A 25,373-nucleotide genomic window follows, 5' to 3' on the forward strand; every position below is an offset into this window, starting at 1 on the left:
TCCATCAATACTGGGCCTTCGTCACCTTCAGGTGGGCACACATTTTCTGACTGTGGCAGTCCTCACTGATCGCCATTGTCTCCTCAGCACCCAGTGTGGTTATCATTGCATCTGTGTAGTTCTCTTACAGACATCTGCAAGCTTCAGGCAGCTACATACCTGCTGTAAAGCACACCGCAACCCTTGGGAGAGCTGCTGATAAATGTGTCCACTTATTTTCTTCCGCCTTTGGTGTGAGTGTGACGTAGGCAGTCTCCTTCTTCCTGGGAAGATTTTAAGCATTGTTTAGCATTTCATTTTCTCCTCTACAAATTGGGTTTGTTGGCTTTTCAAGGATACTTCGGCTTATAACCTGCCTAAAGTAGAGCAAGATGTTTTCTTTCGTTTCATAATTCAGAGTCTTATGGCAGGAATTGTGGTTTGGCTGGACGTATCCTCACCTAGCAGTGTTGGCAAGCCTGTTAGGAACATCATGCCATTTTTCTGACGTTTTTTTCCCTTTAATGGTTCTCTTAAGGGCCTACATAAAACCTGCTATTGGTGACCTGTCTCTTCCATGATGCATTGAGGTAATTTTTCAGTAGCGTGAGGTGAGATTGGAATCCTTTTTTTTTTTTTTTTTTTTTTTTGATGACTACTCGTTCTATTTATAAGGCTTATAGCTCAATGGTTGGGTCTTTGAAAGAAGAAATTCCCCCAGCCAATTCATAATTCCACACTTAAAAAAGAAACTCACTAAGGCTGACTGATGTTCAGCAAGAATGTATTGATACAGGTAGACCAGTTGTTTACCCTGGCATCTGTTCAAATTGGTCAGTGCTCAGACTGAACCAGTAGTTAAATCTTTTGAACATATCAACCCTGGAATTGACACACTGGGACGGAAAAAATGCTAGTCTTCAATCCTGTATTTATCTTTGGACTCACTGGCTAGACAACAGGGTGAACAACTTGGTCACAGCTCTATGTGGTATCAGTCCTCTTAGGGAAACACCAATACATTATCCAATTCAGAAGAACCTTTATCTCTTGTGTTACATCCAGGGTTCAGCTCAGCTGGGCCTGAAGAGACAGCTCAGCCTGTTTGCTGATTAGAGCATAAGCAGGTACAACCTGCCATGTTCTATTAGTCCTGACTAAATTAGTTGATGCCTCATTATTTCTAAAAGTCCCATATGATCAGATCACTGACTTAGGAGCTCAACCAAGATGGAGTCTGGGGTGAGCACAGCCTGCCTCATGCAGCCAAGAAAAGAAACAAACTGTTTTCAGTGGTGGTTATTCATTTGATGATCCCTAAGAATAAGTAGATTAGCAGGGTTGACACCTTTTTTAACCTAGTTGGAGAATTAAAGTATTTACTTGGTGTGACTTTTTCATATCCTGCATTCATCCTTTAAAAAAATTACCTTAGCATCACAAGTAATATACAAGTAATATGTGATCATTGCAGAAAAAAATTAAATATGGTTAAATAAAATGCAGAAAATAAAATTTCTACAAATCCCAACTTAATAAAACATTGTAGCATTTTGAAACAGATTAGTCTAGTTATGTCTTTGTCTCCCTCTTTATATTTTTGATAGCTTTAAAATGTGGAGTTCTTTCTTTTAAACACCAAACTTAAAAAAAGAATCTTGGAGGAAAATGTTTTCAAATATGTTACACATGCTTCTGCTGTCTTAGAGATTATCAAACAAGAATGACTCAAGTTCTTTCTCTGACCACTGATTACTGTCATAGACTGAGTCATTTTCATTTGAGCCTCTTTCAGCTATCACTTTTGCTACCTGTGTGCCTGCTTCTAGAACAATTTGTGATTGGAAGAAAAAGAACGGTTGGTTAGAACTATGTGTAAATTAGAAGTTATCAAGCCCTGCATGAGCTGAAGAGCCTCTCCTATGGTATAAAATGCATGGACTTTATTTCATAAGTTTCTGTGACCTGGGGGCCTTTTATATTTCTAAATATTTTAAACTATGTCTTAGAGTTGGGATTACATGAAACGTGATCTCTAAATTAGAGAGATTTTAGTATATTTTGAAATGTACTGTTGAGCATCCTCTTATATACCTGTTTGCTATTTGGAAAAAATGTATTTACTCTGCCCATTTTTAAATCGAATTGTTTGTTTTTTGTTGTTGAGTTGTATGACTTCTTTATATGTTTTGGATATCAACCACTTATCTGACACATGGCTTGCAAGTAGTTTCTCCCATTCTGTAGGCTGCCTTTTCACCTTGTTGATTGTTTCCTCTGCTGTGTGGGGCTTTTTCATTTGCTATAGTCCCACTTACTGATTTTTGCTTTTGTTGCTGTGCTGTTTGTGTCATATGCAAAAAATCATTGCCAAGATCAATGTCAAGGAGCTTCTTCCCTATATTTTCTTCTAAGAGTTTTATAGTTTCAGGTCTTATGTTTAAGTCTTTAATCTGTTTTGAGTTAATTTTTGTGAGCGTTTTGAGATAGGAATCCAATTTCATTTTTCTACATGTGGAAATAAAACCATTTGATTCATAGCATTTATTGGGCTGAAGGAAATTTTAAAAGAAGATTTATAATTTGGGTAAGGAGTCATCTTCATTAGCTGGTATTAATTAGGTGGCTATGTTAATCAGGGTGGGTGGGCGGCTTGCTATGGTAAAATCTTCATTGCTTAACACATAAGCATTTACTTCTTCTTTATGCAAAGCACACTCTTGGTCTGATGACTCTGAGTTAGATTTCTTCCAAGTGGTGACTCAGGGACCATGTAACCTGTCATCTGGGACATGCAATTATCAGGTCACCACAGCAGAGAGATCATGGAGAACTCACACCCCCTCTCAAATGCCTCTGCATTAATACTTTAATCCAAAGGTGACACATGTCATTGCCATTTGTAGCCCATTGACCAGTGACTACCAGGGGTTTGGAAAGCGTAAACTTCCTGTGTGTCTGCAGGGGAGTGGAGGACCAGATATGTGGAGTGCTAAAAGTCTCAACGACAGTGAATTTGGGCAAGTAACTTATCTAGATGACATGGGGGCTGGACTAGATGATTTTAGTAATCCTTACCTCTTCTCACAATTCCTGAGTCTAAATATTTGACTTCCTGTTAGCCTTGTGTTTTTGACTACTGTTGTAGGCATTATTTGATTGTTACCCTAAGGATGTCAGGTATAGCAATACTAGTAAAAGGCTTTTGTTGCCTGGGGTAGCTGATTGTCAAGCTGGAGAGCCCCGAAGGCAGGTGATCTGGTTTTGAATCCACTTTGGCGTCTTATTGGCAGTATGACCTTTGGCTACTTGCTTAACTTACCTGATTTTTTTTCTTTTAATTCAAATGTAAAATGGGGATAGGAATAATACCATCCTCAAAGGATGACTGTGAGTATTAAATGAGGCAGATCGTGTAATGTTTTTAGAACAGGGTCTGGAACATATGAAGAGTTTAATAAGTTAATTTCATTTTATTTTTTATTAGTTTAAAAAGGTGATGTGTCCTCCTTGCCCTGGTTTAATAAGTTTCTACATGATAACATCTCAGTAAGTTGTTCTTCATGTGCTGGCATGATTAGCCATCCCAACCCATGCAAATCTCTTTAATCTACTGACTTGCAAAATGGAGTCATAAACACTACCTCTAGGTGATCTGGGTCTTTACCCAAGACCACCAACCTGTTGGGACTTGTGCCTCATCTGTTTTAGCTTAGATTTCATCCCTGCCTGGCCCTGTCTTGGCTCCATATCTGAGTTGGATCCTGCCTTTGACTCCTGCAAACTTGAGGTTCCTGCCTGATTTCCTGATATCATCAAGCCTTGGCTTTCTCTCGTAGACTTCCTGGGCTGGCCTCTTTGATTCTTGGGGAACCCACTGACCTCCAGCAGGACCTCTCTACCCTCATGTCAGTTCCTCAGACCAAAATCCTTCCTCAGCTTCTGGCTCATACTGAGGCTTGGTCCTGGCTTCACATGGTGGAGGGAGCATCAGACAGATATCCCCTCTCATTTCATTGGCCATACCCTTTGAACCTGGATATCTCAGATGCCACCTAAACTTATAACGATTCCAAATCAATGACAAACCCACAATGTTAAGTTCTCCTGCAGACATTATCACTCCAGGTAGAACACATGAGCAAGAACTTTTTCTTCTTCCACCTGGACCTTAAGTGGATTATCCTTAGAAACAAGTCAGAAAAATTGCAGCAAGAGAGAGCATGAGAACTGGTGTGCATTTACTCTCTAGCATGGGGATGATCTGTTTCTCTCCCCTTTTGCTTTTTGGCTGATCTAATGGGGGAATCCTCTGTGAATGGTTTAAGTACATTTGCTCCAGGCAGGGAAGAGAGCGGTCCTCACCAGGCAGGCTTCCTCCTCAGGCTGGTTCTGCCCAATACAAGAAAGACATTGTGCTTTAGTGTCAAGCTCCACTCAGGTCGTCCTTCCTCCCATTGGCCCAAGAGAACACTGAGTCCAGATGGACTTTGATAGAAGCAAGTTGCTTTCTGTTTCTCTTGGTCCTTTCTCTTCCAAGTTCTATCAAAGGACAGTGTGGTACTTTTCCCACAAGTGCACAGTACAGGTGGGAGATGCTAAGCAGCTGAGATTTATGTGGAAGGGAAAATTACATCAAAGATATTGTCACCCTGTCCCTGAAATCATGATAAATGCAGCTGTAGCCTGTTTTCCTCCAATCTGCCTTCATAATCTTGTATGGAAAACAGGTCAAATTTGTCACTGCCAAATGCAATAGATTCCTATCGGTGGTTTTGGAAAGAGACAAATCATCAGAGAATAATTTCCAAATACTCTGCAAAGGTTATATAGCCCCACACTGTTTATCTAACAGCAGAGAAGTAGGGAAGTTTTGCAATTCCAATTTTACCTAAATTATAAATCCTCTGAATGTTTTGAAAATAGCAAAAGACACTCCTTCTCTCCAAGGCTGAGTTTTTCAAACTCTAACAGGGAGATCTGTAGAACCAAGCTTGAGGATTACACCAAGAAAAGAACTGTGCTATATGGTCAAAAAGGCATGGAAGCTGCCACTCTTGGGAGTCCACATTCACTTAATTAATGACTCATTTGCATCATGCTGTAGAGTTAGCAAAGAACTTTTTAAAAACTATTGTCTATGTGAATCTTTCAATAAGGTGTTTTTTTGTTAGTCTCTAGTTTTCACACAAGGAAAATGAGACTCAGAGGGATTAAGGTCACTGAGAAAGCCTCAATCTTCAGATTCCAAATTGTAATCTTTTCCATACCCTCAATATCTCTCTGTATCTTTTGCCCTTTGTGTTGAAGGTAGGACTGGGGTAAATCTGGGGAGAGGAGCTCTGTAGCCCTGGAGTAGTTTATCTACCCTTTTCTCTGAGAAAAGCAGGACTCTCAGTATTGCTGGGAACATGGGGTTTGGGAATCCCCAGGGGAAGGAGAGCCATGGTGCATGTGCTCCTCTGTCACCTGCCATCTTCCTCTCACTACGGTCAGAGCTGGGACCTCCTTTATAGAAGGAACTTGGGCTCCCAACTGAAGGGAATAACATCCCCTAGTTGCATTCTCAGGCTCAACATATGACAGGTGCATAAGGGATTTAATAAGAAACGTTCTCTCCAGTTTGGAACAGAAAGGACTCTGTTCTCTCTTCTATTGCTTGTGGTTTGAGATCAAGATTCAATTGAGACATTATGAATCTGTAAATAGTCAACTGATGATGGGACTGTTTTCGGGTTCAAAGGGATATTTTAGTCCTTTGTAAAACCCATAAGGTAATAAGGTACCACTATGGCAGTCCTGCGTACTTAAAATTAATTTCTTTTCAGGCCTAATGAAAAGTTCATTGTGCCAAAATGCTCATCACTTTTAACTTTAAAAGTGTTCCCAGAGGTGGCTTGGCATAGAGTGTCCAATGACTGAAATGCATATATTCTCCAAAGAGAGGTCCAATGCTCACTTCTGTGAGATTTAGCTTAGATGAGTTCGTAGTTGGAGATAACAGAATCCAGTCCTGCTAGCTCAAGAAGAAAGGGCTTTATTAAGGGATAGAGGTCACTTGCAGAATGTTTGTGAAGGATGAAGTCAGAGAATTGAGACTGAGCTTCTAGGAACAATCCCCCCAACTTAAACTGCAGAACTGAACTGCCAAGGGATGAGCTACCTTGGTCACGGTCATGGAATAAGGAAGCAGCTGCCTCAGCTGGAAGCAGCCACTGAGGAAGCAGCTCAGAGTCATGCCGCCATTTTACAAACTGTAAGATGGATGTCCCATGCCCTGCCTCTCTCCCCAAGTAGCTCAGTTCTGAATCAAGGTCTCACACTAGTGCATCTGAAAGGTAGAACCTAAACTATATCTGGCACTCAAGGCAAATGAGGGTCCAGCCTCTGCACACTAGGTGGGCTTAGAAATGGTGTTGAGTGAAGTACTCCACAGTATCTGCTGCAGTGCTTTTCACTGCCTCTCTGCTGTCCACTGATATATTAAATAACAAAGCTTATTTCCCATTCATCTCTCCTATCTGTTCATCACCCATCCACTGATCTGAGTTTTGCACTTTTGGTATTGTTTCCTTTTGTAAAAAATCTGTCACAGAATGTATCTAAAAGAGAAAGATTTAAATATATAACCACAACAGCATTATCTCACTAACATTCTAAATAATAATATCTTAATATCACATATCTAGTTAGTGTTCAAATTTTCCCAATTGTCTCATAATTCTTTTTTTAAAAATTTTATTTTATTTTATTTTCGGCTGCGTTGGGTCTTCATTGCTGTGTGTGGGCTTTCTCTAGTTATGGCGAGCAGGGGCTACTCTTCGTTGTGGTGCACGGGCTCTAGGTGCATGGGCTTCAGTAGTTGTGGCTCATGCACTCTAGAGTGCAGGCGCAGTAGTTGTGGCGCACGGGCTTAGTTGCTCCACAGCATGTGGGATCTTCCTGGACCAGGGCTCGAACCCGTGTTCCCTGCATTGGCAGGCGGATTCTTAACCACTGCGCCACCAGGGAAGCCCTCAATTGTCTCATAATTCTTAAAAACCGGTTTTGAATCAGGTTGCAAATAGCGATGGTTTGGGATATACAGCATACAGTTGGCTGATATGTCTCTTCAGCCTCTTTTAATCTACAGCTTGCTTCTCCTTTCCTCCCCTTCCTGGCCCCGTCCCCCTTCCCTTGCCTGTCTCTCTGCTCCCCATTCTTCTTCCTCCTCATATTCTCCTCTTCTTCTCCCTCTTCCTACTCTTCTACCTCCATCTCCATCTTTCTTTCCTTTTCCACTTCCAATGTGTCTGTTAAGGAAACTGGCTCATTTGTCTTACAGAGTCTCTCAGTCTGGATTTTGCTTACTGTATCCCCACATTGTCCTCTAAAATACTCGGCTGTCTCTTGTGTTTCCTATAAACAGGCACTGAGATCTAGAGGCTGATCCAATTTAGGTTTAATATTTTTGGTAAGAATACTGGAAAGGTAAGGTCGTGTATCTCATTCAGAGCCTTGCAATATCTGGTTGACTCTTTTGGTGACCTAAGCGGCCAGCCGCTGATGGTCATTGCCTATATCCATCATTTCATTAGGGGTTTGCAAAGCATTTAGATTCTAAGTTGGTCATTCCTTCCTCATTTATTAGCTTGAATACTTCCATCGTGAGAAACTGTCCCTCATCAATAATTTCGCTTTCCCAAGTTACCTTTTTTTCCCTCCTTTCTTTTTTTTTTTAAATTATTTATTTGTTTATTTTTGGCTGTGTTGGGTCTTTGTTTCTGTGCGAGGGCTTTCTCTAGTTGTGGTGAGCGGGGACCACTCTTCATCGCGGTGCGCGGGCCTCTCACTATCGCGGCCTCTCTTGTTGCGGAGCACAGGCTCCAGACGCGAAGGCTCAGTAGTTGTGACTCACGGGCTTAGTTGCTCCGCGGCATGTGGGATCTTCCCAGACCAGGGCTCAAATCCATGTCCCCTGCATTGGCAGGCAGATTCTCAACCACTGTGCCACCAGGGAAGCCCCCCTCCTTTCTTTTTTCATTTTCTTTTTTTTCTCCCAGTTTTATTGAGATATAATTGAGTTACAGCCCTGTGTAAGTTTAAGGTGTACAGCATAATGATTTGATTTATATACATCATGAAATGGCTATCACAATAAGTTTAGTGAATATCCATCATTTAATATGAGTACTAAATTAAAGAAATAGAAAAAATTTTGTTTCTTGTGATGAGAACTCTTAGGATTTACTCTCATAACTTTCATATATAAGATACAGAAGTGTTACCAAATGTAAAATAGATAGCTAGGGGGAAGCAGCTGCATAGCACAGGGAGATCAGCTCGGTGCTTTGTGACCACCTAGAGGGGTGGGATAGGGAGGGTGGGAGGGAGACGCAAGAGTGAGGAGATATGGGGATATATGTGTATGTATAACTGATTCGCTTTGTTATACAGCGGAAACTAACACACCATTGTAAAGCAATTATCCTCCAATAAAGATGTTTAAAAAAAAAGATACAGCAGTGTTAATTATCTTTATCATGTTGTACATTCCATCCGTAGCACTTATTTCTCTTATAACTGGAAGTTTGTACTTTAACTGCCTTCCTCCGATTCCCCGTCCCCCTACCTCTGCCTCTGGTAACCACAAATCTGACCTCTTTTTCTGAGTTTGTTTGTTGGTTTGTTTTTGAAGTATGACTGACCTACAATACTGTGTTAGTTCCTGTTACACAACATAGTGATTTGATATTCCTATACATTTCAAAACGATCACCACAATGTCTGGTTACAGTATGTCACTATACAATGATATTATATAGGTATCGACTATATTCCCCATACTGTACATTTCATATCCATGACTCACTTATTTTGCAACTGGAAGTTTGGACCTCTTAATCTCTCTCACGTATTTCTTTCCTCCCCACCCCTTCTACTCTGGCAACTACCTATTTGTTCTCTGTATCTATAACTCTGTTTCTGTTTTCTGTTTGTTCATTTGTTTTTAGTTTTTTAAAGATCAACATGTAAGTGAAATCATACAGTATTGGTCTTCCTCAGTCTGACTTTTTTCACTTAGCATAATACCCTCTGTGTCCATCTATGTTGTCACTGATGGCAAGATTTCATTCTTTTATGTCTTAGCAATATTCCATTATATATCTATATCACATCTTCTTTATCTGTACATCTACTGATGGGCACTTAGGTTGCTTCTGTATCTTGGTTATTGTAAATAATGTTGCAGTGAACCTGGGGGTGCATATATCTTTTCTAATTAGTGTTTTCATTTTCTTTGGGTAAATATCCATGAGTGGAATTGCTAGATTATGTTGTAGTTCTTTTTTATTTTTTTTGCGGTACGCGGGCTTCTCACTGTTGTGGCCTCTCCCGTTGCGGAGCACAGGCTCCGGACACTCAGGCTCAGTGGCCATGGCTCACGGGCCCAGCCGCTCTGCAGCATGTGGGATCTTCCCGGACCAGGGCACGAACCTGTGTCCCCTGCATCGGCAGGTGGACTCTCAACCACTGTGCCACCAGGGAAGCCCTGTAGTTCTATTTTTAATTTTGGGGGGAATCTCTATACTGGGGGGAATCTGTATCTGCACCAATTTACATTCCAACCAACAGTGCATGAGGATTCCCTTTCTCTACATCCTTGTCACACTTACTTGTTTTTCTTTTGATAACAGCCATTCTCACTGGTGTAAGGTGATATTTTACTGTGCTTTTGATTGGCATTTCCCTGATGACTAGTGATGTTTAGCATCTTTTTATGTGCCTGTTAGCCATCTGTATGTCTTCCTTGGAAAAATGTCTATTTAGATCCTCTGCCCATTTTTAAACCATGTTGTTTGTTTTTTGAAGTTGAGTTGTATGAGTTCTTTGTATATTTGGGATATTGACCCCTTGTGAGAGACATCACTTGCAAATATCTTCTCCCATTCAGAAGGTGGCCATTTTGTTTTGTTGGTAGTTTCCTTCACTGTGCAAAAGCATTTTAGTTTGATATAGTCCTATTTGTTTATTTTTGCTTTTGCTTCCCTTGCCTGAGGAGACATATCGAAAAAAAAATTATGAAGACTGATGTATGAGAGAGTACTGCCTATGTTGTCTTCTAGAATTATTATGGTTTCGAGTCTTACAATTAAGTATTCAATCCATTTTGAATTTATTTTTGTGCATGGTGTGAGAGAGTAGAATCTTTTGCATGTAGCTGTTCAGTTTTCCCAGCACCATTTGTTGTTTTTTCACCAGTGTGTATTCTTGCCCCTCTGTTATAGATTAATTGCCCATATAAGTATGAGTTCATTTCTGGGTTCTCTGTTCTGTTCCATTGATCTATGTGTCTGTTTTTGTGCCAGTACTATACTGTTTTGATTACTATAGCTATGTAGTATAGTTTGAAATAAGGGATTATGATACCCTCTAGTTTTATTTTTTCTCAAGATTATTTTGGCTATTCGAGGTCTTTTGTGTTTCCGTGCAAATTATACAATTATTTGTTCTAGTTCTGTGAAAAGTGACATTGGTATTTTGATGGCAATTGCATTGAATCTGCAGATGGCTTTGGGTAGTATGGTCATTTTAACTGTATTAATTCTTCCAACCCATGAATATGGTATATCTTTCCATCTGTTTGTATCATCTTCAGTTTCTTCCATCAATGTCTTATATTTTTCTGAATACAGGTCATCTGCCTCCTTAGGTAGGTTTATTCCTAGATATTAATATTTTATTCTTTTTGATGCGATGGTAAATGGGATTGTTCCTTGAATTTCTCTTTCTGATCTTTTGTTGTTGGTATATAGAAATGCAACAGATTTCTGTGTATTAATTTTGTAACCTGCAACTTTACCAAGTTCATTGATGAGTTCTAGTAGTTTTCTGGTAGCATCTTTAGGATTTTCTATGTATAGTATCATGTCATCTGCAAACAGTGACAGCTTTACTTCTTCTTTTCCGATTTGGATTCCTTTTATTTCTTTTTCTTCTGATTGCTGTAGCTAGGACTTCCAAAACTATGTTGAATAAAAGTGGCAGGCATGGACATCCTTGTCTTAATCCTGATTTAAGAGGAAATGCTTTTAGCTTTTCATCATTGAGTATGATGTTAGCTATGTCATATATGGCCTTTATTATGTTGAGGTATGTTTCCTCTGTAATATTTAATCTACTTTTGATTCCTTCTAGTGTACTTTTCATTTCAGAGAGTGTTTTCTTCATCTCTGGTTGGTTGTTCTTTATATTTTCTCTTTTTAAAAAACTTTTAATTTTCACTCTATACATTCAATCTTCACCTGAGTTCTTTGCATCTCTTTATGATCATTACCTTGAACTCATTGATTGAACTCATTATTGGGTTGATTGCCTATCTGTACTTCACTTAGTTCTTTTTATGGGGTTTTTTCTTGTTCCTCTGGATCATAGTCCTCTGTTGCCTCATTTTGTCTAATTTGCTATTTTTATTCCTATATATTTGGTAGGTTGGTTATGTTTCCCAACTTTGGAGAAGTGGCCTTTTGTAGGATACGTCTTATGCATTCCAGCAGCACATTCCCGTCTGCTTATCAGAGCTATATGCCCTAGGGATGTCCCCTATGTGGGCTGCATGGGTCCTTCTGTTGTGCCAGGCTGACTACTATGGGTGGTCTGGTGTGACTGGCCCCTGGTCTGGTTTATTGCCAGTATCTGCCTTGGTGGAGACTGCCAGCTGCTGCTTGGTGGGGCTGGGTCATGAGGTGACTGGCTGTGGAGCCCCAAGCGTCCTGGGGCTAGTGTTGCCCACTGTGGGGAGCAGCTGGGTTCTGTAGTGTGTGGTTCCAGATCTAGTGTCAGCCTGCTGGTGGGCAGGGCCTATTCCTGACATAGCTGGCTGAAGAATCTGGAGTTTCCCCAAACTGGTGCTGGCCTGCTGGTGAGTGTGGGTAGATCCTTGGGTGGCTGGCTGAGGGGTCCAAGGTATCTTGGAGCTGGTGTTGGCAGGCCTAGGCTCAGTGGTCTGGGACTAGTGTCTGCTCACTGATGGGTGGAGCCAGGCCCTGGGGGTCCTGAAGCTGGTGTCAGCTCACTAGTTGCTGGGGTAGATCCCAGGGCTGCTGACTGAGGAGTGCAGGGTGTCCCACAGCTGGTAGTGTCCTGCTGGTAGGCAGGACTGGGACCCAGGAAGTCCCGGGGCTGGTACTGACCTGCTGGTATGTGGGCTGGATCCTGACTTGGCAGGCTGCGGGGCTGTGTGGTCCTGGGGCTGGTGTCCACCTGCCGGTGGGTGAAGACCGGTCCTGGAACTAGTACCAGTCCACTAGTAGGTGTAGCCGGGTCCCAGTGTCTCTGCCTACTGGACCCTAGGGGTCATAGAGTTGCTATATCAGCCCATTGTTGAGTGGGGCTGGAACCCAGGGGCTCCTTGGTCTGGTGCCATCCCACCAGTGGTGGAACCAGGTGTCAGGGTCTTTGGCTGCAGGGCTCTGGGGGTCCCAGTGCTAATGTTGGCACTCTGGTTGCAAGGTCAGTCCCAGGCCCTCTGTTGGACAGGGCTGGGTAACAGGGCAGCTATGGGCTTAAGGGATCTTAAGGCAGCCAGCCTGATGGTAGGTGAGGCTGTGTTTCTGCCTGACAGGTTGCTTGGCCTGAGGCATCCCAGTATTGCTGCAGAGAGGCTATTGGGTAGGGCTGGGTCCCAGAGCTAATAAGCTAAAGGATTCCAAAATAGCACTTACCAGCACCAGTGTCCTTATGGTAGTATGAGCTCCCCCGATCGGCTGCTGCCCATGTGTATGTCCCCAGCGTGAGCTCCAGTTGCCTCCTGCTTCTCTGGGAGACCCTCCAAAATCAGCAAGTGGGTCTAACCTAGGCTCCTTTCACATTACTGCTGCTGACTTGGGTCTCAGAGTGTGTGAGATTTTGTGTGCACCGTTTTAAGAGTGGCATCTCTATTTCCCACAGCCTTCTGAGTCTCCCAAAAGTAAGACCTCCTGGCCTTCAAAGCCTGTAGGACTCCTGGGCTGGGGAACCTGATGTGGAGCCCAGACCCTTCATTCCTTGGGGAGAAACACTGCAATTTTAATTATTCTCCCATTTGTGGGTCGCCCGCCCAGCATTATGGGTCTCGACTATACCACGACTCTGCACCCCCTACCCATCTTGTTGTGGTTCCTTCTTTATATCTTTATTTGTAGATCTTTTCTGATAGCCTTCCGCTCTTTCTCATCAATAGCTGCTCTGTAAATAGTTGCTCCTTTCCCTAAGTTACCTTTGTACAGCAAAAGAAGAGTACATTCTTACTCTTTCTTGATCCTTCCTCCCACTTCCTGTTTTTTTCTTACCAGTTTTCAGAAAAAAACAAACTAGTTCCCTAGCATCTTTTAAAGGTAATCAATGAGATTTTTAAAAATTTCATTATGACATCATGAATTTAAGCAAAATTGATTTGCTTATCTACTGCAGTTATTTTTTAAATTGCTCAAATTGACCCATTTTTGGCTAGTGGGAAACTCTAGTTCTTTTTGAAACAATTATAATCATCTCGATGACTTCCTTGATTTCTGGTATGAAAAAATATTTCAGATTTATGTGTTTCCTGGCCCAGACCCAAAACCAGCCATTTCGTCAAGGATCTCTTTTTCCTTTTAGCAAGGAATTATATTTAGAGACCACAATCTGGGTGCTATATGAAATACTATATGGTTTTTAAAAGTAATTTATTCTTCAATTATTCCAAGAATTAAAGAATGAAAAAGGATGTGACCAGAACCTAGTTGCAGGGCAGGAATAAAGAGGTAGACACAGAGAATGGACTTGAGGACATGGGGTGGGAGGGCGAAGCTGGGGCGAAATGAGAGTAGCATTGACATATACTCATTACGGAATGTAAAATAGTTAGCTGGTGGGAAGCAGCCGCACAGCACAGGGAGATCAGCTCGGTGCTTTGTGACCACCTAGAGGGGTGGGATAGGGAGGGTGGGAGGGAGGCTCAAGGGGGAGGGGATATGGGGACGTGTATATGCATATGGCTGATTCACTTGGTTGTGCAACAAACTAACACAGTTTTGTGAAACAATTATACTCCAATAAAGATCTGTTTAAAAAAAAAAAGCAATTAGCATCAAGCCTTTTAAGGCCCCTATTCTGTAGGCATAAGTAAAATGAGAGAATTCGTAGTGCTAGAATATTGGTTAATGTTTGAGGAGTTGGGCATTTGGGAGAATCTTCCTCAGTGTTAGGATGTTAAGAGACAGAGGACATGATTTGCTTCATCATCTGCTAATGAGGAGAGAACACATGACTTGTCTGTGCCCAGAGGCTGCCATGCCAGGGCCAGAGTTGAAGTGATGTAGACAGCAAGAGTTTGGTGAAAGGTAAGCAGTCTTGTCTGGGAATCTGGGGACTTGGGCTCACATCCTGGAATAATTATTGTTTAGTCATGCTCACTTTTAACCATCCTTTCCTGTTCTGGAAGCCCTTTAACCTTTCTGTGTGTGTTTGCTCATCTGTAAAATGGGTAGAACATGAGTGAGTGTCTTGGGGTGATGAGTTGAGAAGGACAGCCATCCTTATCCTAGCAAACAGGATTTGTCTGATGGTCATTCAGACAGAAATAAAATACACGCATGAAATATTTACAATTGATTACGTCTTCCCCTCTCCTCAAGGTAGTCTATTTCTGGCTGTAGGAGTCAGCTGTCTTGATGGGCACCACAAGTCCCCTTGGCCCAACATTTTTCCTTCACTGACTCTGCCACGGTGCTTGGAATCTCCTTGATTCTCAACCCCTTAGTGTTCAGGAATGGGCCTTCAAATGTTGTCTGGGAGAAATGATATATTATGCCATGATTATCTACTGAAACCCCGGTTAAAATGATTTTCGCTGACCCAACCGTGGGACACCTAGGTAGTCTCAGTGGGAATGAGCTTGGCGTGGCTCCTTCTTACAGGGAGAAAGATGGCTGGAGAGGTCCAGAAGAGACCACATTTTAGATCACAGGGCCAGTTTAGAGGACCTCCCACGTAAGGGAGAAGGATGGGAGAAGGAAATCCAATGGCAGGTCACTAGTGGCTCTCTGTTGTTTCTATTTTACCTTGATTTTATTTTGGAGAACTGTCCTTCCCTCTTTGGGTATGGTCTTTTTAAATATCCTCTCAATGGAAGGGATAGGTATATGATCTGAGCTAGGTCAGTCAGATGCTGTCTTTTATTTTTTAATTTTTTTATTATTATTTTTAAAGCCTTTATTGAAGTTGTTACACTATTGCATCTGTTTTATGTTTTGGTGTTTTGGCCGTGAGGCCTGTGGGATCTTAGCTCCCCAACCAGGGATTGAACCTGCAGCCCTGGAATTGGAAGGTGAAGTCTTAACCACTGGACTGCCAGGGAGGTCCCCAAATGCTGTCCTTTAGGAACTGAATCCAGAGTGGAACAAGGTAAAGACCTAAAGTAGTTGGAGAGCATCCATCTTGATGACGAAGCCCTGAAGAGATGGCTCAGTAGAGCCTGCCACGTAGACCCTCAGAGCTGACCTCTGGCCTTCCTGAGCCTCTGCATCTTCAACTTCTTTTGCTGCTTTCTAGTGAATTTTCTTCTCTTTTTCCCCAGCTGCCTTAAGTTAGCTAGATTTGGTCTCAGAATTCTTGGTGTCAGGCAACAAACATATTTGCACGAAAAGAAAAAACAACGTGTCTAATACCATAATTTAACCTGTTCCCCTCTTTTGTAGCAGAGAGGTAGCTAAGACACGTTACTAAATGCCCTATCTGAAAGTACTTTAATATTTCCATTGGAACTTTGGGGCTGGTCTCTCTTAAAACTCTGTGTGGAATTCAGCAGCCGATGTGGTCTTCTTTAAATTGCTTCCCGGATAGTTTGGATTTACTAGGAAAAAAGGAGGACTTTGGTCTATTTATTTCTCTCTTTGTCTTCTGTGGGCCATTGCTTAACTTCATGCTGTTATACAGTGTACATTCTCTGAGATAAGCTAAAACATTTTATTTTCCTCATTACAGAAATGCTACGTGGCTGTCATAGAAAATGTCAAGAATCAAAAAGATGAAAACAAAACTCACCCGTGATCTTATCACCAGATAATTGCTTCTTAACATTTTTTGCTGTATTTTCTTACAGTCTTTATGATCACACACATATAAATAATGTATACTTTACAAAAATGGGATCATAATGTTTTGCAAACTTAATTTAATGACATGAAAAAATTACTAAATATTATTTCCTTCAATATAATTTTTAATGTTGCATACACTCTTCCCTTTTGTATACTCATTATTCACATTCTTAGTTCATCTAAAACTTTGCATTCTTTTTATACATGAGAATCTAAAAGTTCACTTTTCTGTTCTGAAATTATTGTAAATGTTGCCTAGTGGGGCCCATAGCCCACACTAATGTCCAGCATACATTATCACTTCCTCTTGAGCACTGGTTGAGTGGCCAGGGGTAAATAAAGCAGGTGCTTTTTTTTTTGTGATCCAGGTTGGAGCTTTGCACAGACCTTGTTGTGCTGGAAGAGTTGTGTTGAACTCTGAAATGTCCTTCAGCCTGGCAGGCCTTCTGCAACTCAGTACCTCACTATCAGGCTGTCCCAGGGGAGAGTTCGCTAGTAAGTCGTGTGTTATCAGTACACTTTAATCTCTTCCATATGCCAAACCCACAAAGCTATGCTCGTGGGAACTCTAACTCTCCTGGACATGACTGTGAAAATCTTTCCTCAGTAGGTTTCAGGAAGTGCTAAGAAATCCCAGCCAAGCAGTGTTCCAGAGGAAGGGGGACACGATTCTGGACCAGAGGAAGGGGGACACGATTCTGGACCATCATTTGCTTTACCAGGATACACAAGTTCTCCTGAGTGGTTGAATCAGGTAAGAATGCCTGTATTATCTTGGAGAAGGAGGGAGGGATCTTGAATCACCCCATTGTCTCAGAGATCTTGATGAAACCTCATTTGCTTAGATTTGGAAACCCATTTTGCCAAAATATTACTTTTTACTGTCACAGTCTTGAAAAATGGGGGACCTCAGGGTGGTAAAGATCTAACAAGTGGCTTGTTACGGTGTCATTAGAACCTCACTGTTGACCTTGCAGGATTATGCTAGATTAAGTGGGAACTATTTAAATATGTACAGTCCTTTAAAATGTAATCATTGGTTCAGCTCTCCAAGGTACATTTGCCTTCTGAAGGGAGATATAAGGCATTTGCTTTCATGTTTAAATTCAGATTCTAGTCATTTATGAGAAATAGTGCTAATGGTTTCAAAAAGAATGGTAATATGCTGGTGGTAATTCTGGCAACTAAATAGAGTGGTGAAATACACGAGGTATGTGGTTGTAATCCAAGTAAGAGGTGGAAATGCTAATGTTAAATCGAGTGCCATTGTTGACTTGTGTAAAAGGCCAGTGGTGACAGCTAGTTCAGCAGAGCAAAACCAGCAAAAAACTAACAAACAAACAAACCCAGACACACATGCATACACATATATTTCATATCATGTCTGTCACATAGGCTCTTACCACATAGCCACATTTACATACGTCATCTGCATGTACACGCTTTGGGGTTGAAGGGTCCACCTGTCAGTCATCCATTTTTAATAGCCTTATTTGTGCAAAAGCTGTCTCAGCTGGCAGGAAGGCTCACAGAAACCAAAGCTTTGGGCAAGAACTAGGTCTACAGGGTTTGAAGTTTGCTACTGAAACAATAGCTAATGACTAGTAAACCTTTTTGACTCATCGAAGTTTCAGAGACATATCTTACATGTGCTGTCTGACTCAGGGCTGATAGTGAAAGTTGTTTTGCCCTAAGTTTGAAGCTGTCCCTACCGATGGTGGTGAAGGTGATCATGCTGGTGATAAATGGCTGAGGAACGCCTGCTAACAAAAAACTAGGAAATAGGGAAGATGTTCCAGGCTCTTGGTCCTCTCCCAGTTCAGCCCTACCTCTGAAGTGTTTGCTGCCAGACTGATATTTAACCTTTAGTCTGTGGATTGCAAAATAAAATGACTACGAAGACCGGATAGATAAGGCCTACTGGGTAGGGGCAGTGGCCGGTTGGAGAAGGGCTGCCGCATCTAAAGGGAACAGCAGCTACTAAGTTTTACAAAACTCTTGGTGCGTGGGAATGCTGTCTCTGTGTTGCCATATTTTACAAAATATTTTGAAAGAAAACCGAAGTTTCATATTTGTAAAAGTAGATTCTATTTTTACAGATAAATTGTAAGCTCTATCTTTTATCTTGTTGACTAAGTCACATTGAAATGAAAAATTGGGCCATACTAAATACATCTGTTTGTTGCCAATATACAGCTCTTGGGGGTAGCAGCATCTTAGCCACATCTTAGCCATTTGTGGGGCAAGTCTTGGGGCCACAATCCCATCTCACTGCTCAAGCTTCCTTGAGGTTAAGAAAACGGACTCTAAAGTTCCCACCTGTGATCCGTGATTCTTTAATACAAACTCATATAAACTCTCCTTAATGCTGCTGAGGAGCACAGAGTCTTTGCTATTTTAGAACCTAATGATAAATGCTGACATTCTGAACGCTTATCACATTCCATGAAACAAACTATTACTGTGTCATCTTGTCTTATTTTTATAAAACCTCTATGAGATAGGTACTAAAATTATCATCATTGTCACATCCCTATTTACAGATGGGGAAACTGAGGCTCAGTGATGGGGATGATTTTCCAGGGTCACCTAGTAAGTGGCAGAAATGAGATTTGAACTCTGGCACCAGACTTCAGAATGCAATTTTTAACCATCATATTATCCTTTCTCATGCTACATTATGTGAGTTTTCAGCTTCTGTAGTCCCTCTGAGTTATGATGAATTCTACTCCGAAAATATCTTAAGGAATCTGTAAGGACATTTTCTGCTTTTGTAGCACACAAGGGCCATTGTCTTTATCCTCATACTTCAACATGGGATTTGCAGAATGTGTGGGATCCTCCTGACCACTGAAGAGGGAAATTTTACAAATGCCTGGCTTGAGATCAGAGATGCCAATCTCCTTTTCCATGCCCTTTTCTATTCAGGTAGTAATTGAAAGTTATAACAGGAAGTTTAAAGGCCAAAGGTCCGTTTCACCTCCTTGTGGACAAGATACTTAGTCCATGGCCACAAAGTAAAGCCCTAACCCCAGCAAGCTTTCTCACAAGTACAAGCCATGTGGGTACATCAGTTATCCCTGTTGACAGAAATGCTCCAATCTAGACCCATGTACAGAGAGCATCACTGCTATAAATGAAAGCAGTATGATGTATCCAAGGAATACAGATAGGTTTTAGCTTAGCTGCCAATGCCAAATGATGGGTGGTGGCTTCCAGCATGAGCACTGTGCTGAGAAGCGTTTGGAAACCCCATGTGAATTCATCAAGGAGTGCTGTAATTGACTGGTCTTTTCTTCCACAGGCTTGGGATATGGACCTAGTGGCAAATATGCCCTGTACTTGGTATTCTTGGTATAGTCTATTCATATGAAAGAGCTAAGACATCTTAGCCTCGGACAGCTTGAAGCATGTGTATTTTAATTTGTTATTCTGTCTTTTTTCTGTCTCTTCTGCAGTTGTTCTTCTGTCTCTGCTTTTCCTCAGGAGAAATGGCCAAATGTACCTTTTCCACATTAGAGATATTCCTGATTTTCCTCTTTGTGATGATGACAGGGATCACGGTGGCTCTTCTCAGCCTGTTGTTCGTCACCAGTGGGACCACTGAAAATCACACAGGCAAGTATCATGGGTTCTCTTGTATGCTATTCCCAGCCTGTAGGAAATTTCTTCATTTTGGGGGACATCAAGGCAAGAAACAGTGTCTGCTGATAATGCTGCTAACAGGGCAGTTCAATGTGTACTTAAGCAGCCTGGGACGGTTATCTAACCTTTACCGTAGTTGCCCTTTATGCATTGATAGCAGTTTTTATCAAGTTTACCTTTGGCCCAAATAGCCAGGGCTGCATTCTGACATGCACTTATTTGTCTCACTTTTCCACTGATCTAAGTACAGCTCAGGATTCTTCAAGGCCCAGTAATGTGAGCTTTTACCCTGAGCCTCTTCTTTTTCTCTTTGCCTCCTTTCTGGCATCATCTTCTCTAGGGGGTGGGGGGCAAAAGGAGAAGGAAAGACCCACTGAATGTCAATTAGCCTGTGAAAGCTTTAGAGAAGGGGATCTTGAACTCAAATCGCATGAGGGCCAATCAAGTTCCATAAATGGGGTGGGGGGCATGGCCCAGGGTGGGGACAGGTGTCTCTCTGGTGAAGAGGATCCACGGGCCCTCCTGAGTGCCAGCTGTTTTTTGTCATGATGTTACATCGACTCAGCCCTTCTGAGTTTTCAAGGGAAGCTGGAAATTGGGGGAGGCGGTTTAGACATCTGGGGTTTTTTTTTTCCTGATTTTTTTTTAAATGTTGGAAATTAACTTAGTTTTTGAAAACCACCTAGGCTAAATTTACAGGCAATATCGCGTCCATGGGAGCCTCTCCTTTGATGATAGGTTATATACCTGATAAACAGTAGGGAAGACAGGTGGGGACTGAATGCTTTCACCAAAGTAAAGGGAGGGCTGGCCACAGGCCCAGTGGAGAAGGAGAGGCAACATTGTTCACCTTGGTTTTCTCTTTCGTGGGCTCTTCTCTTTTCTAATGTATTCTCTACCTGTCCCTATGTTTTTTTGTTTAAAGACGTATTTATTATTTATTTTATTTATTTTTGGCTGTGTTGGGTCTTCATTGTGGCACACAGGATCTTCATTGAGGCATGCGGGATCTTCATTGAGGCATGAAGGATCTTTCGTTGCTGCGTGCGGGCTCTTCGTTGTGGTGCGCGGGCTTCTCTCTAGTTGTGGAGTGCGGGTTTTCTCTCTCTAGTTGTGGCGCATGGGTTCCAAAGTGCTTGGGCTCTGTAGTTTGCGGCACGCAGGCTGTAGCTGAGGCATGTGAGCTCAGTAGTTGTGGCGCGTGGGCTTAGTGGCCCCGTGGCATATGGGATCTTAAGTCCCTGACCAGGGATCGATCCCGTGTCCCCTGCATTGTAAGGTGGATTCTTTACCACTGAACCACCAGGGAAGTCCCTGTCCCCATGTTTTGAATTCACTGCCCACAGACCCAGAGAAACAGAGATCCTCTTTTCTGGGAGCGGGCAGAATGAGTTTTAGACTGCTAGAAATGAAAGAATGCATAGGACTTAGTTTTCTCTTTTAAAATTAGAGAATCCGGAGCCTGAGGCTCAGGGAGGTAATTAATAACTACAGTCACTATTTTCATAGTAGAAGTTGCTATTTATTGAATGGTTACTTTGTGTCAAGCACTATGGTAAACAGTCTATGCAAATTTCTCATTTAATCCTCACAAATTCCCATAAAGGTAGGTGCTAGCCTTAGTACTGCTTTACAGATCTGAGTCTCTGAGATCGAAAAGAATCCTTTGGCTATGTGACTAGATTTGGCGTTGGTTGGCGCTACATTCCTACATTGGAACAAATGAGGCAATAGCAAAGGTGCCTGATTCCTTCCTTGCAATACTTGATGTCTTGTAGAAAACGTGGGCTTGGGGATGGGAAAACATGAATTCTAACTACACTTAGAATGTGGATGAAAGAGCTGCAGATTCTGAGTTGGAGGATCTGGGTTAGGCACCTGATTCATCATATGCTCTCCATGAAATCTTGCTTAAGTCATTTCTCTGGGTTTCAGTTTTCTCATACGTAAAATGGAGGAGATTGGATTATGTGATCTCTAAACTTTCTTGAGCTCCAAGATTTTGGAACCCAGAAGAAGTCTTCTGTTCATCTCTTGCCTAAATACTTTCTGACCACTAATGCACTGTGACACTGACATGTGTTGCCTTGGCCACCCCTGGCTGTTGTCTGGGGTGGAAATAAACAAATAAAATATATAAGTAAGATGTCTAAATATGTAAAAAAACAAAGCTATATGCCGGCCATCGTTTTAAATTTTGAATATGTATTAACATATTTATTGTCAATCAACCCTCGGAAGTAGGGTATTATTATCTTCTTGTTATGAGAAAGTTATGTTACTTTTCTTCATAGATGAGAAAAGCTGAGGTAAAACAGGTTAAGTTATTTGTTCGGCTAGTAAATGATAGAGTTAGTTTTCAAACCCGGGCTGTTTCTGGCACTTGCTCTTTTAGTCTCTATCCCATTCTGCATCCTTTGATATTCATGTGTGTGTGTGATGTTGATGTAGAATATATGTATTAATATGCATACATATAGGTGATATGAGAATAATTAAAATAAACAGAACTATGGTGTAGAGTGATCTAGGTTGCATTAAGAATAGAAGATTTAGAAGGTCGAGGAGGATAAGAGCAGGTAGAGACAGCCGGGGTGGCATCCTGAAGGTGAGGGGTTAAGCTGGATCTGGCTGTGATGGAACCGCACCTACTCTGAAGGGGTAGAGGAGACTGATTGAGGGACCAGAAAGGGGTAAGGTCTCTGGATGGAGAGAGTGGTAGACACAGATCCCCAGAGGCTGGATTTAGTGGGCTGTGTGCCAGGAACCTGGCACCTGATTCGTTTGGCTGGAATAGAAGTGCAGGGTGAGTGAATGAAGAGTGACAGGTTAGACAGGAAGGGCTTGTGAGGAGAAGTTGAAGGACATTTGACAGAGAGCTTGACTGTTAGGCTGAAACATCTCCACTCCGTGAAAAGGATCCTCCTTGGGATTACGCTATAAAACATGTTCCTGAGATGTTTCTCACCATGTATGTTAGATGTAAGAGAATATACAAAGGTTCATCCTTAGGAATCCGAATCTGTGTGTTCTAAGTGATGCTGACAAGTGCATGGGCTGAAATGTTGTTTCTTAAATATCTTACTATTTTTTGATTCAGGTTTTCCAACCACCCAGATCCCTCCAGCCACCCACCCTCCAGCCACCCAGGGCCCCACAGCCATCCAGGCATCTCCAACACCCAGCACCCCAGAGCCTACTCTATTTCAGAACTTCAGTGGCTACCATATTGGTGTTGGGCGAGCTGACTGCACGGGCCAAGTAGCAGATATCATTTTGGTAGGTAAATCATGGGATCCTTGAGGAGACTGTGAAACAGGTAACTTTATTATTTTGCACCCTGTATTTATTCCTAAATATTATGTCATAATCTCCTTCTCACTTTTTATTGACTTCACTGCTGTCTGACATCATGGATATTGTACTATGAGGAAAAGGGGACCTTTTATTTAACCACAACTCCCTTGTAAACTCAATTGGCCTTTTTTTGTGAGTGGAAATGTCAAGGTGGACGAACTCCAATACTACAGGGGATGGGCAGGTACCATAAATGACCGAAGAAGGCCAGTGTAAGATGATAAATGTCTAGTAAATCCTCAGTTTTTTGGGGGGCAATAGAAAGTGGTGGTGACTGTGGTACAAGTAGAAAGTTGCATGGCTTTAGCTGATTGTTCCCATGTAAGGGTGTGGATCTAGGACTGCCCTACCTTACAGTTTTCTCAAGAGAAGCCAGAATATTTATGGATTGAAGATCTGAGGATTTAAGTCTCTCCATTGGAAAATGGAAGCAACTCTAGTTAAAACTGGAAATCTAATGTGGGCCAACAGTGTGTTAGCCAAGTAAAACACTTCTCTGGATCAGTTGTGGCTATGGGCTGCTGGCATGCAACTTCCGGGCTGTGACGGTAGACACACATTTCTAGCCACCCTTCGCTAGGTAACCAGAGCAGGAGGTTGCCTGATGGGATTTTTCTGTCTCCTACCAAATAATCTTTAGACTCTAGGAATTATTCCCTGTTGTCTGTTCTGAAAAGCGACTCTGGAATGTAAACTTTAAATGACCACTCACATGAGAGGTAAAACAAGCAGTAGAGGGACCATGCTGAAGACCCGGGTGCAGCTTTTATGGGCGGGCTTCATGACGTGGTGAGAGAGGGGCTTCAAGATAGGTGTATTTGATTTGACTTGGCTGAGGGAGGGACAACATGATAAAAGCCAGGGGGAGGCACCCTCAATAAGGATTACTTAGTCATAAGGAAACCATTTTCTTCAGGAAAAAAAAAAAAATCACATGCCAAACAACCAAAGTGAAGGGGCCTCCAGTCTTCAGGGTATTCCTGGGAATGTGGAATGATGGCTGGGGAGCGATTTCTTCTCTAGTACCTTAGATAGGCTGGAGAAACGGTCCTGTTTCAAAGAACAGAAAAGCCATGAAAGGTCTCCAGCATCGTGATGGAATTCCTGAGTCACACCAGCTCCCTCCTTGCCCACAGGCCAGTGAATAGCTACTGCCAACCCAACAACTACTTTGCCTTTTTCTGCACAGAAGAGTAAAGCCTGTTTTGTGATGTTGGCTTTACTCTTGAAAACACATATCCTGTCTCACTCGGAGCCACAGTGTCGTGTGGATTGTATTTCTTTGCCTCTCCTAAGTAGTCTATCCTTGTGTGGTTGTGCCTGGTTTCTGGTAACAGCGGGGTGAGAAGGAGTGGAGCTGATTCTCTCTTCCTCTTTAGATGGGCTACAGCAAAACTGGCCAGAATGCACAAGGCATCCTCACGAGGTTGTACAGTCGTGCGTTCATCGTGGCGGAACCAGATGAGTCCAGTCGAGTAGTGTTTGTCAGCATTGAGATCGGCATGGTGTCCCAACGACTCAGGCTGGAGGTAAGTGATTGAGGTGGGAAAGAGATGACGTGATTTAAAGGCAAAGTCTGCAGGTGAACATGACAGTAACTAAGCTCTCGTGGTTTCACATCCAGTGAGTTTCTACTACCCTCAAGGTTAGAAGCTCTTGACAATCCAGCAGATGATCGAATGGGGGGAATGAGCCTCATTCCACGCCAAGTCATCTTGGTCAGAACCTGCTTTCCATGCTGCTGGTCGCTCACCGTCATTATTAATGCTATTTTTTTTGCAAGCTTATTATGTCCCAGTGACTTTCACATACACGCTTTTGTAATCCTCCTTGTTAGAAGTCTGAGAGTGCCAATTAATCACTAACCCTCCCCTCGAGTTTTTAGACAATTAAGAATAGATGCAAGGAATTAAAGAGAATTAAAAAGCAACTCTGAAATGAGGTTGGCCGTAAATTGCTGAAGTTGGGTGAAAGGCACATGGGGGTTTCATTATACTATTCTGATGATTTTTGTACATGTTTAAACTTTTCCATAATAAAATTTTAAAAGAATACAACATTAGCACTCTTAAACTCTAAACTGTTTTGTAGAATATGGCAGGCTTTTCTATGATTTTTTCTGCCAATTTTGACCATGTAACCCACCTGTGGGGAAAGTTGAGCTTAGCAGAAAGGTGCATAGGAGGTCCTGGACAGGCAGCTTGTAAGATGCAGAGAGCGAGTGGGGAGGGAGAGAGAAATAGTTATAGACACATGGACTTCCAGGTGTCTCTCTCTCAGCCAATTTCTAGA

General features: G+C 42.1%; 1 protein-coding gene and 1 long non-coding RNA gene across 3 annotated transcripts in view; both read left to right on the plus strand.

Annotated features, from left to right (window-relative positions):
* Positions 1-16,756, plus strand: part of LOC307175631 — a 43,804-nt gene extending 27,048 nt beyond the window's left edge. Inside the window, exons 2-3 of the long non-coding RNA XR_013824388.1 lie at positions 16,448-16,574; positions 16,687-16,756. This is a non-coding gene — a long non-coding RNA (uncharacterized lncRNA). The remainder of the gene's footprint in view (positions 1-16,447; positions 16,575-16,686) is intronic.
* A 17-nt stretch (positions 16,757-16,773) lies between these two features.
* ASAH2 (N-acylsphingosine amidohydrolase 2) overlaps positions 16,774-25,373 on the plus strand; it is an 87,783-nt gene continuing 79,183 nt past the window's right edge. Inside the window, exons 1-4 of one of the 2 annotated variants that reach the window (XM_079900924.1) lie at positions 16,774-16,833; positions 19,538-19,697; positions 22,825-23,003; positions 24,461-24,610. In XM_079900924.1, the coding sequence (XP_079757050.1) occupies positions 19,571-19,697; positions 22,825-23,003; positions 24,461-24,610 (456 nt within the window). In that variant the 5' untranslated portion in view covers positions 16,774-16,833; positions 19,538-19,570. Of the gene's footprint in view, positions 16,834-19,446; positions 19,698-22,824; positions 23,004-24,460; positions 24,611-25,373 lie in introns of those variants that run through there. The other variant, XM_079900923.1, reaches the window with a different exon arrangement.

The sequence above is a fragment of the Stenella coeruleoalba genome (assembly GCF_951394435.1).
Source record: "Stenella coeruleoalba genome assembly, chromosome: 16".
Taxonomy (NCBI): Eukaryota; Metazoa; Chordata; class Mammalia; order Artiodactyla; family Delphinidae; genus Stenella; species Stenella coeruleoalba.